The following is a 12,760-nucleotide window of genomic DNA, read 5'->3' as shown; positions in this document are numbered from 1 at the left end:
ATCATTCAGTTGGCAGTAGAAGTATCATTCAGATGGCAGTTGTAACAATATTCAGATGGCAGTAGTAATATCATTCAGACGGCAGTAGTAACATCATTCAGACGGCAGTAGTAACATCATTCAGACGGCAGTAGTAACATATTCAGATGGCAGTTGTAACAATATTCAGATGGCAGTAGTAATATCATTCAGACGGCAGTAGTAACATCATTCAGATGGCAGTAGTGACATCATTCAGATGGCAGTAGAACAATCATTCAGATGGCAGTTGTAACAATATTCAGATGGCAGTAGTAACATCATTCAAATGGCAGTTGTAACAATATTCAGATGGCAGTAGAAGCATCATTCAGATGGCAGTAGTAACATCATTCAGATGGCAGTAGTAACATCATTCAGATGGCAGTAGTAACATCATTCAGACGGTAGTAGAAGCTTCATTCAGATGGCAGTAGTAACATTCCCATTGACAGTAGATCAAGGCTCTACAAACTATAAAGGACAGGTACGATCCTCATGTTTGGGATGTTTTCCCCTGCATGCTACTGTTCTGACCAGAGGCCTGCTAGAGGCCTGCTAACACAGTACCGCCGTGAAGTGGCTCGGGCAGTGATGTGGTGCAAGGACAACGACCTCATGCTCCACACCTCATAAACCACAGAGACAGACAGACTAAGAAAGACCCCCTCTGAGCCCGTCATAATCACTGGCCAACCAATAACCCTGACAGATTCTTAACAATTCTAGAGAGGGTTGTGTCGAAAGCCTTAAATATCAGACTAGAGAGTGTTGTGTCGAAAGCCTCAAAGATCGGACTAGAGAGGGTTGTGTCGAAAGCCTCAAAGATCACTGGTTGGGACCTTCCCTCTATGAGCTGTCTGTACACCAAGCACCCCTCCAAAGTTCAGGAAGAAATCATCAACAACAACCCCTCCCATCCAGCCAATTACCTCATTCAGACCCTACCCTCTGGTAGGTGCTACAGGTCTTTGACCACCACAACTGAACATTTTAAAAGCAGGAGAACCAACACCATGTTTCTGTGACCTCCCTACCAGAGAACCAGCACCATGCCTCTGTGACCTCCCTACAGGAGAACCAGCACCATTTCTCTGTAACCTTCCTACAGGAGAACCAGCACCATTTCTCTGTGACCTCCCTACAGGAGAACCAGCACCATTTCTCTGTGACCTCCTTACAGGAGAACCAGCACCATTTCTCTGTAACCTTCCTACAGGACAACCAGCACCATTTCTCTGTGACCTCCCTATAGGATATCCAGCACCGTGTCTCTGTGACCTCCCTACAGGAGAACCAGCAACATTTCTCTGTAACCTCCCTACAAGAGAGCCAGCATTTCACTGTGACCCTACAGGAGAACCAGCACCATTTCTCTGTAACCTTCCTACAGGAGAACCAGCACCATTTCTCTGTAACCTTCCTACAGGAGAACCAGCACCATTTCTCTGTAACCTTCCTACAGGAGAACCAGCACCATTTCTCTGTAACCTTCCTACAGGACAACCAGCACCATTTCTCTGTGACCTCCCTACAGGAGAACCAGCACCATTTCTCTGTGACCTTCCTACAGGAGAACCAGCACCATTTCTCTGTGACCTCCCTATAGGATATCCAGCACCATTTCTCTGTGACCTCCCTATAGGAGAACCAGCACCATGTCTCTGTGACCTCCCTACAGGAGAACCAGCACCATTTCTCTGTGACCTCCCTACAGGAGAACCAGCACCATTTCTCTGTAACCTCCCTATAGGATAACCAGCACCATGTCTCTGTGACCTCCCTACAGGAGAACCAGCACCATTCTCTGTGACCTTCCTACAGGAGAACCAGCACCATGTCTCTGTGACCTCCTACAGAGGAAACAGCACCATGTCTCTGTGACCTCCTTACAGGAGAACCAGCACCATTTCTCTGTGACCTCCCTACAGGAGAAACAGCACCATGTCTCTGTGACCTCCCTACAGGAGAAACAGCACCATGTCTCTGTGACCTCCCTACAGAGAAACAGCACCATTTCTCTGTAACCTCCCTACAGGATAACCAGCACCATGTCTCTGTAACCTTCCTACAGGAGAACCAGCACCATTTCTCTGTAACCTTCCTACAGGAGAACCAGCACCATTTCTCTGTAACCTTCCTACAGGAGAACCAGCACCATTTATCTGTGACCTCCCTATAGGATATCCAGCACCATTTCTCTGTGACCTCCCTATAGGATATCCAGCACAGTGTCTCTGTGACCTCCCTACAGGAGAACCAGCACCATTTCTCTGTAACCTTCCTACAGGAGAACCAGCACCATGTCTCTGTGAACTCCCTAGAGGAGAAACAGCACCATGTCTCTGTGACCTCCCTACAGGAGAAACAGCACCATGTCTCTGTGACCTCCCTACAGGAGAAACAGCACCATGTCTCTGTGACCTCCCTACAGGAGAAACAGCACCATGTCTCTGTGACCTCCCTACAGGAGAAACAGCACCATGTCTCTGTGACCTCCCTACAGGAGAAACAGCACCATGTCTCTGTGACCTCCCTACAGGAGAAACAGCACCATGTCTCTGTGACCTCCCTACAGGAGAAACAGCGCCATGTCTCTGTGACCTCCCTACAGGAGAAACAGCGCCATGTCTCTGTGACCTCCCTACAGGAGAAACAGCGCCATGTCTCTGTGACCTCCCTACAGGAGAAACAGCTCCATGTCTCTGTGACCTCCCTACAGGAGAAACAGCACCATTTCTCTGTAACCTTCCTACAGGAGAACCAGCACCATGTCTCTGTGAACTCCCTAGAGGAGAAACTGCACCATGTCTCTGTGACCTCCCTACAGGAGAAACAGCACCATGTCTCTGTGACCTCCCTACAGGAGAAACAGCACCATGTCTCTGTGACCTCCCTACAGGAGAAACAGCACCATGTCTCTGTGACCTCCCTACAGGAGAAACAGCACCATGTCTCTGAGACCTCCCTACAGGAGAAACAGCACCATGTCTCTGTGACCTCCCTACAGGAGAAACAGCACCATGTCTCTGTGACCTCCCTACAGTAGCACCAGCCTTGGAATCAGCATGGGAGGAGTAATACGCTGTATCACTGGACCACAGAGTATTTATTTAATTTGACAGTGTCTGGTTGTGGAAATACAGTTAAAGCCATGGAGGAGAAATGCAGTGGGAGCCAGCTATGTCCAGCCCCTGTAACATGGCAGCTGTCCTACATAAACCTCTGTGAATGCAGGGGAGCAAGACACACACACACCTGCCAACACACCTGCCAGTGTAATTCATGTGGTCATTTTTCTTACATGAAAGAGACAGGCTTCTGTCAGAGCAGAGGGAGCCGCTGAGGCCACAGATGACCTTTCCTGTCTGTCTGAGCCGGTGAACAGAGAGGAGGGCAATAACAGGAGTGCTGCTGCTGCTGCTGTCCCCCGAAGGCCTGTCTGGGCCCTAAAAGACCACCATTCTATCCAGACCTGGGTTCATATAGTATTGGTGTACTTTCAAATACTGTGAGCGTTCAATTGAGCCTGTCTGGAGTGCCAGTTTGCAGACACTATTCCAATGACCCAGAGTTGTCAGGAAAGCTCATTCAAGTGCAGCTAAAGTATTTGGAAGAAAACAAATACTATTTGAACCCAGGTTTGTCTCTATCTACACAGGGCTCCCACAATCATTCACAGCCAGGTATTTAGATCCCAGAGGTTTTTACAACAACAAACTAGGAGTATGTTGTATTGTGCCATATGTCCGAGTTAATCGTTTGACCCTGAAAGTAAGTGAAATAACCTGCTCTGTTTGCATGACCACTTTTGTCTTTACATCACAGGGGGCTGCTGAGGGGAGGACGGCTCATAATAATGTCTGGAATGGAGTGAATGGAATGGCATCAAACACATGGAAAACATGTTGAATGTGTTGGATACCATTCCATTGATTCTATTCCAGCCATTACTATGAGCACGTCTGTGCTTTTACACGCTAGACAGAAAAAAAAGGTTTTAACAAGTTGGCGTACGATAAAAACAAATGACAGCTCGCTAAACAATTTGCTGTTACAACTTGGCATTAAAAGAGCCGACATTTACGGAGGCTAATTTAAATGACTGTCATTTAAACAGGTAGAGAGCATGAGTGGGTGGCTGAGTGAGTGAGTGAGTGAGTGAGTGAGTGAGTGAGTGAGTGAGTGAGTGAGTGAGTGAGTGAGTGAGTGAGTGAGTGAGTGAGTGGGTCTAGGCTGGGCTGGGTGAGCCTTTAACAGGCTTGTGGGAGGGCTGTCCTGTAAATGAATGAACACCTTGGTTAATAGGGTCACAGACCACAGACATGCTAAGGAGGGAGAATCCCAGACAAAGACGCCCTTTTAATCCCATCTCCCAATGTTAGTGCAGCGGAGATCACATGCAAGGTAAACGCTGCAGATGGTGTCTCAATCTAAAATGACCTTTAAATGTCAACCGCGCTACAATGTGGATCTTCCATGGTCCAGATTGAATCCTGGCCTAAGTAACAGCACATCTCAACACATTTCTCCTCCTCTGGTCCTGCCTGGTCTACAGGGGTGGCAGTTGGAGGGGCTACACGCTTACAGATGGAAGAGGAGAGGAAGCATAGAACCTCTATTGTATTTCCTTTATTCCTGGCTTCCTACCTCCTCGCCTCCTTCTGAAAACCCATTGGATGAGAAGGTCAGAACATTGGATGATGAGTTCAGAGGTCCATCCCTTCTGACCTTCTCATCCAATGGGTTTTGAATAGGTGGGGGGGGTCATTTACCTGAGAGAGAGAGAATTGAAGTGAATTGAATTGAGAGTGAGACAGATAAAGAGAGAGAGAAAGCGAGAGAGAGTGAGAGGGATCAAGACAAATAATGAATATAAGATTAAATTGGTAATGCACACAGGCTTCCAAGCACAGTGGTTGGGTAACTCAGCAGGAGAGGGTGATGAAGAGAGGGGGGTTAAGGAGAGAAGAAAGCCACTGTCCTCATTAGCTCATTGAGACCTTCATCTGCCAGCACTCTGGTCACACACCTCACAGTGCATTAGAGCATTCCAGAAGACAACAATACAACGTTATAGTACCCCCGCCCCCCACACTTACACACATATACACATGCACGCACACATGTAACGGATGTGAAACGCTAGCTTAGTTAGCGGTGGTGCACGCCAAATAGTGTTTCGACTGAAGTCACTTGCTCTGAGACCTTGAAGTAGTGGTTCCCCTTTCTCTGCTCTGTTATGGAGCGATGGGTAACGATGCTTCGTGGGTGACTGTTGTTGATGTGTGCAGAGGGTCCCTGGTTCGCGCCCGGGTATGTGCGAGGGAACGGTCTAAAGTTATACTGTTACATTGATGCTGTTGACCCGGATCAATGGTTGCTGCAGAAAAGGAGGAGGTCAAAAGGGGGGTGAGTTTAACGGATGTGAAACGCTAGCTTAGTTAGCAAAGGGGACGGTCTAAAGTTATACTGTTACACACACACTCACACGTATACATGCTCAAACACACACACGGATGCACTCACACAGTGGGGTACTCAGGGCAGCAAATAAAATAAACATGTCATTCCCAAACTCCAGCTTAATTCTGCTTTCAGACACTGATCTAGGATCAGACAGCAGTAACAAGTACTTTTTATACCTGCAAACTCGACAGACAGCAAAGTTACTATGAATCATAATTGATCAGCAGTTATGACATGTATGACTGTAGTAATGTAACATGCCTGTTGTCTGCCCCAAATGACACACTCCTCACTTGATCTCTGTGTTGATTGACATACCAAGGGATATTGTTATACTGAATTCCCTTTAAAAGCATTTTAGACAGCAGGTATAGTGTACATGGAACTATGAATGAGGTACTGGTCATCAAGAATATTCCTACATAGATCCAGGAGGAGTAATGCCTTTGAGAGCAGATATGCCATTTGTCCATTGCTTTGTTTTATTAATTCACGGGTGATATTTATGGATGATTATATCATTGTTTGGGGATTAAATACGTTTAAATTAAATATTCAATGACATCAGAGCATAATTGGAGCTGTTATGCAAATGTAAAATCCAATAGATAATTCACTCATCCTTTACCTCCTTTTCAGAGAAAATGTTGTTATTGATCAATGAACTAACCAAATTGTCTCAACGATTACATACCCCACAAGGGGCCAAAGCCTCATGGATTTTGCTCAAAAGGATGGAAAACAATAAACAGCTAGTTGGGTGTGAAACTGTCTATGGATTGGTTGTTCATTCAATTCCCACCCCTTTCAAAAGACCACAGTGAACCAAATTGATTTCATACACGTGTCAAACTCATTCCATAGAAGGCTGAATGTCTGTGGGATTTTGCTCCTCCCTTGTACTTGATTGATTAATTAAGGTCACTAATTAGTAAGGAACTCCCCTCACCTGGTTGTCTAGGTCTTAATTGAAAGGAAAAAACAAAAACCCACAGACACACAGACACTCGACCCTCCGTGGAATGAGTTTGACACCTGATTTAACCTATGATTCTATACAGCAGGGGCATACTCTGGAGAACTGCTCATACACTGGAGATCTGGAGTACTGCTCATACACTGGAGGTCTGGAGTACTGCTCATACACTGGAGGTCTGGAGGTCTGATCATACACTGGAGATCTGGAGTACTGATCATACACTGGAGGTCTGGAGGTCTGGAGTACTGCTCATACACTGGAGGTCTGGAGTACTGCTCATACACTGGAGGTCTGGAGGTCTGATCATACACTGGAGATCTGGAGTACTGATCATACACTGGAGGTCTGGAGGTCTGGAGTACTGCTCATACACTGGAGGTCTGGAGTACTGCTCATACACTGGAGGTCTGGAGTACTGATCATACACTGGAGGTCTGGAGTACTGCTCATACACTGGAGGTCTGGAGTACTGCTCATACACTGGAGATCTGGAGGTCTGGAGTACTGCTCATACACTGGAGGTCTGGAGGTCTGGAGTACTGCTCATACACTGGAGGTCTGGAGTACTGCTCATACACTGGAGATCTGGAGTACTGCTCATACACTGGAGATCTGGAGGTCTGGAATACTGCTCATACACTGGAGATCTGGAGTACTGCTCATACACTGGAGATCTGGAGGTCTGGAGTACTGCTCATACACTGGAGATCTGGAGGTCTGGAGTACTGCTCATACACTGGAGGTCTGGAGTACTGATCATACACTGGAGATCTGGAGTACTGATCATACACTGGAGGTCTGGAGTACTGCTCATACACTGGAGATCTGGAGGTCTGGAGTACTGCTCATACACTGGAGGTCTGGAGTACTGCTCATACTCTGGAGATCTGGAGTACTGCTCATACACTGGAGATCTGGAGTACTGCTCATACACTGGAGGTCTGGAGGTCTGGAGTACTGCTCATACACTGGAGATCTGGAGGTCTGGAGTACTGCTCATACACTGGAGATCTGGAGTACTGCTCATACACTGGAGGTCTGGAGGTCTGGAGTACTGCTCATACACTGGAGGTCTGGAGTACTGCTCATACACTGGAGATCTGGAGGTCTGGAGTACTGCTCATACACTGGAGGTCTGGAGGTCTGGAGTACTGCTCATACACTGGAGATCTGGAGGTCTGGAGTACTGCTCATACACTGGAGGTCTGGAGTACTGCTCATACTCTGGAGATCTGGAGTACTGCTCATACTCTGGAGATCTGGAGTACTGCTGGTTCTGTTCTACCTAATCATTAATGTCACCCACCTGGTATCCCAGGTCTAAATCAATACCTGATTAGAGGGGAACAATGAAAAATAAAGCAGTGGAACTGTCTTCCAGTCCAGATATGAATATGAGGGCTATACAGTATCAGTTGTAGGTCCATGCAGCCAACAAAACAACATATTATAGACTAAGATCCCTGAGGGTTTAGATTAAACCACTGAGGTTCTCCCATGCTCAGTCTTCACTACCAGTGTAGGTCATGTGACAATGTCAAGACGGCACTGCCATCTGGTGGACAAAGCATGTAAATCAGGGATCACCAGCTGCAGGCCTGGAGTCTGCAGGTGTTACTTCCAGGACTACCCCTAGCACTGTTCAATAGGATCATTAAATGGCACCCATCTGGTCCCCCAGGTCTAGATAAATACTGAAAATAATCAGTGAACCTGGCATCGAGTGAAATGTGCCTGCCGTATGAAGTCCCACCCAGTTGACCAGCGTGACCTATGCCAAAACCGGCGTCGGGTCTAGCGAGCTCCTTGGTAAACTCACCTGCTTCAGTCTGGGATTTAAATACTGTCGTCAGGTGTTTTAGCACTGATGTAGAACACACACCTGCAAAGCTTTTCATGACAAGACCCCCCTGATATAAAATTAGCTGTCCTCTTACGTTCGTCATCACTGGTGTGATTAGAACAGCTACTTCCGTTCATTAGCATGTACTCCTGTCAAAGACAGTGGGCTTTCAGTGTACATTATAGAAGTGGCTTCACCTTGCCTTCATCTATACTGAGATGAAAGGATGTCATCTGGTCAGCACATCCCAAAGATCTGAGAGTTGAAGCCATAAACATGAGGTTCACCAAGAGAATTTAACAATGAGAAAACCATTTGATTTAACCTGCAGTGGGTTCCAGCCAATGACAAATACATTAAGTGTGTTTACAAATCACATCATTCCCTGAAATGATCAGTAAATTTAAAAAGAAGTGTCAAACGCATTACAAGACTTAATGTTGCAAATAGACTACACAGAATATCACATTACAGTGAACCTTTATTCAAATGGCCCAGTAGCTGATGTTACATGGTACAGCAAGATTAATAGTAACAAATACAACAAGATGGTTTTAGCTCTACCAGTTAGGATAGGTGGAATTCACTCCTACTCATTTTAGAGCCACACAAATGCTTAGGGGATAGGGGCAAGGTGTTGGCTTCTGGACAGGAGAGCCATCTGAAATAACAGACTCCCTGAAAGGAGTAACACCAGGTTAAGAGTCAAGGCTTTAGAAACATTTGCGGTGGACGATAGACGGGCCGGATTCCTCGTATTCCTGCTTGGAAATCCACATCTGTTGGAAGGTGGAGAGAGAGGCCAGGATGGAACCGCCAATCCACACAGAGTATTTACGCTCTGGAGGGGCGATGATCTGGCAACAAGAGATATGAACGTATTCATTAGTAAAACAGGGAGATCTAAATTGGTTTTAGTGCAGAATACAGTCATAAATCAGATTTCTGATTAAAGTATTCGGGAAGCCAAAAAGATCACACGAGAAAAAATAAATATGGCTAGTTGAGAGATGTCGCACTGAATGACCAATGGCTAAGTCACAGAATCACATGTGAATGCCCACCTTAATCTTCATAGTAGGAGGTGCCAAGCCACTGATCTCCTTCTGCATTCTATCAGCGATGCCAGGGAACATAGTGGTTCCACCTGAGAGAACAGTGTTGGCATACAGGTCTTTCCTGATGTCCACATCACACTTCATGATAGAGTTGTAGGTGGTCTCGTGCACTCCAGTGCTTTCCATTCCTACAAAAGCAAGCATGTACATGTCAACCCTAGGAACAGAAATTAACAGGCCTACAAGTATGGCTCTTTTAATGAGGTCAGTGAACACGCAACTGGCAAGAACCTCAGAGCTCCAGAGGATTGTATAGTGGTGAATGACTGTCACTAAGCTGAGTAACATTGTCTAGACAAGAACATTTGTACATGTATTAAAGAGCGACTCCAGTGGCCAAATGGAACCTTTGTCCACTGATTTATAAAAAATATATTTTAAAAAAGCCAGAAAGTTGGGTGTTTAGTGCTTATGAAGAGTCATTAATACATAACAGAGGGTGCATCTTCAGGACTAGAATTACTATAGTCGCCAGCCATAAACAAACGGCTTTTAACAAAGACATTTTTTAGCTGAAGTTCCTCTTTAAAGACATAGAAAAACATCTCACCAATGAAGGACGGCTGGAACATGGTCTCAGGGCACCGGAAGCGCTCGTTGCCGATAGTGATGACCTGTCCATCAGGCAGCTCGTAGCTCTTCTCCAGAGAGGAACTGGAGGCAGAGGTATTCATCTCCTGCTCAAAGTCCAGCGCCACGTAGGCCAGCTTCTCCTTGATGTCGCGCACAATCTCCCTCTCGGCCGTGGTGGTGAAGCTGTAGCCACGCTCAGTCAGGATCTTCATCAGGTAGTCCGTGAGGTCGCGTCCGGCCAGGTCCAGACGCAGGATGGCGTGGGGAAGAGCGTAGCCCTCGTAGATGGGCACCGTGTGGCTAACGCCATCCCCGGAATCCATCACGATTCCTGTGGTGCGACCAGATGCGTACAAAGAAAGCACGGCCTGGATACCTACATACATGGCTGGGCTGTTGAAGGTCTCAAACATGATCTGGTGGAAGAATAGAAGGTGGGAATTAGGACTGAGAGACTCTTTATAAAAAGGGTGTTTTAAACACCTACAAATACTGCTAAGAATGTGAGGCCCACCACTAATCAATGCCTACCCTCAGGCAAGGTGAACAGAGTAACCCTGATGTGAAACTGCTCTACATTCTGCTGGTGGATGAGGAGTCCATGTAAATAAAATGGCTGGGTTTATTTACTACTGCCACATTGTTTCATTTGTAAAAAACACTAATGCCCCCACTTACCTGGGTCATCTTCTCCCTGTTGGCTTTGGGGTTGAGTGGGGCCTCTGTGAGCAGGACGGGATGCTCTTCAGGGGCCACACGCAGCTCATTGTAGAAGGTGTGATGCCAGATCTTCTCCATGTCGTCCCAGTTGGTAACAATGCCGTGCTCGATGGGGTACTTCAGAGTCAGGATGCCCCTCTTGCTCTGGGCCTCATCTCCCACGTAGCTGTCCTTCTGTCCCATGCCCACCATCACACCCTGGGGAAGGAGACATTACCGTTACACTTTGTCCCTGCGTTATACAAACTCAAGTTACACTACAGAAGTTGTTGGCTCAAGAGCACCCCCAGAACGAAGAGTTCCATATAGCCTCTTCAAACTCTATCAAAGTCAAATATAGAGATACAGTAATGTTCTCCAAGTGGACACATGCTCAAACATCTAAATTCCAAAATCAGGGGTATTAATAGAGTTGGTCACCTCCTTTGCTGCTATAATAGCCTCCACTCTTCTGAGAAGGCTTTCCACTAGATGTTTGAACAACGCTGTGGAGAATTGCTTCCATTCAGCCACAAGAACATTAGTGACGTCAGGCACGGATGTTGAGCAAATTGGAAAGGTGGCATTCTAGGACAGTGCCACATTGAAAGGCAGAGCTTTTCAGTAAGGCCCTTCTTCTGACAACATGTGGATGAAACAGCCAAATCCACTCATTTGAAGGAGTGTCCACATATAGTTTGTGTATAAAAGTATAGCCTGTATTAAGTGAATCCGATATCCAAGAGCCCAGTATGGTTCCAACCTGATGTCTGGGTCTTCCAACAATGGAGGGGAAGACAGCACGGGGAGCATCATCCCCTGCAAAACCAGCCTTGCACATGCCTGAACCATTGTCAACCACCAGTGCAGCAATTTCATCTTCAGCCATTCTGTAAAAAAACAAAGAGGATTAATGAATCAAGGCCTAAAAAGCAAGAACAAAGCCATACCATTTTCTGGGTCAGGGTATATCATCAACACAGACCACCAATTACTACAGTATAAATGAGACATTAGAGGTCCTCATTAGTAAGTGTAGACATAGTCAGCTGTAATCCGTAACAATTAGTTAAACATGTTTAACCACTGACTTAAAGAGAACTAGTCTACTAGCAGACCTTGTAAAAACAGTGGAATTGAACCAAATAGTCATTTGGAACAAAGCAAAGAATTCCAATCAGTCATTTATTCTCTCAATATTTGGCTCCGATCCCAACAGCTCAAACACGTATTCACAGACAAATCCAAGCAAAGCTGTATTTCAAATCAAGTGATTTTAACCATAGCTAGAACATATTTAGCGATACAACTCGACATTTCAGATTGGCTTTCTCAAACGTCGGGATAGTGGCGTTTGCTTACCTGTCAGTTAGGATGCTTTCTCTTCAAGAATCCGGGAATGATGTCTTCAATGAAGTGTAGCATCCACATTTCAGCAGGAGACTATATACCTCCTTTTCTCCACAACCGAGTCTCATCCTCCGCCTTCGCGTTCACCTGCTCACACCAAATATGGGCATTGTTTTCAAAAAAAGACACCGGATTGGATTGGGAGGTGTTTTACGGTGGAAGTGACCGACCGTTGTCATTCACATGGTAGACGATATTAAAGAGATTGGAAGGTAACAGGTACATGTTGAGTTAGCCGAAAGGTTTTGGGTAATTTAAAGTCAGTATAATTTGGAAATGTAAGCAACGTCGTTGAATGTGTTAGCAGGCTAACCCAATATCAAGTGAACCCACATTGTGGAAAAGACAACAAAGTAGAGGTCTGGGGAAAAGAGGTCTGGGGCGATCATATTGTAGTGAGACAAAAGTAGCCGATAGAGGTATTACATTTGATCGCGCACTATGTGCTCGATCCCTTCGTAATTTATGATCATGACTTGATTGTTTTGTTTTGTTAAATAAATGTTTCCCAAACTATTATTTTGAAAGATCAGCTGCGTGTCATGCATCAGATCTGCGCACCCTGGACCAGAGTGTTGCATTGAAAGTTTGACGAGAGACAGGCATAGGTGGGCTATGCTGCCCTTCATAGTCTGTAGATATTAATCAAAT

General features: G+C 45.9%; 1 protein-coding gene across 1 annotated transcript; it reads right to left on the bottom strand.

Moving 5' to 3' along the window:
• Positions 1-8,772: 8,772 nt before the first annotated feature.
• Positions 8,773-12,230, bottom strand: LOC118378045 (actin, non-muscle 6.2-like). Its single transcript, XM_052502736.1, has 6 exons — positions 12,062-12,230; positions 11,463-11,589; positions 10,679-10,918; positions 9,978-10,416; positions 9,374-9,555; positions 8,773-9,166 (listed from the first exon to the last, which is right to left on the bottom strand). The coding sequence occupies exons 2-6, from the start codon at positions 11,586-11,588 to the stop codon at positions 9,023-9,025; spliced, it is 1,131 nt and encodes a 376-aa protein (XP_052358696.1). The 5' UTR covers position 11,589; positions 12,062-12,230; the 3' UTR covers positions 8,773-9,022.
• Between the last annotated feature and the right edge of the window lie 530 nt (positions 12,231-12,760).

The sequence above is a fragment of the Oncorhynchus keta genome, unplaced genomic scaffold, assembly GCF_023373465.1.
Source record: "Oncorhynchus keta strain PuntledgeMale-10-30-2019 unplaced genomic scaffold, Oket_V2 Un_contig_16133_pilon_pilon, whole genome shotgun sequence".
Classification (NCBI taxonomy): Eukaryota; Metazoa; Chordata; class Actinopteri; order Salmoniformes; family Salmonidae; genus Oncorhynchus; species Oncorhynchus keta.
Note: the sequence above shows the minus strand (reverse complement) of the source record. Positions and strands in the feature narration are given on the sequence as shown.

Coding starts and splice junctions, on each gene's coding strand:
- LOC118378045 (XM_052502736.1), bottom strand. CDS start 11,588: ATGGCTGAAGATGAAATTGCTGCACTGGTGGTTGACAATGGTTCAGGC. Junction 10,919..11,462: donor TTGGAAGACCCAGACATCAG/GTTGGAACCATA, acceptor CTCCTTCCCCAG/GGTGTGATGGTGGGCATGGG. Junction 9,556..9,977: donor GTTCCAGCCGTCCTTCATTG/GTGAGATGTTTT, acceptor TTGCTTTTGTAG/GAATGGAAAGCACTGGAGTG.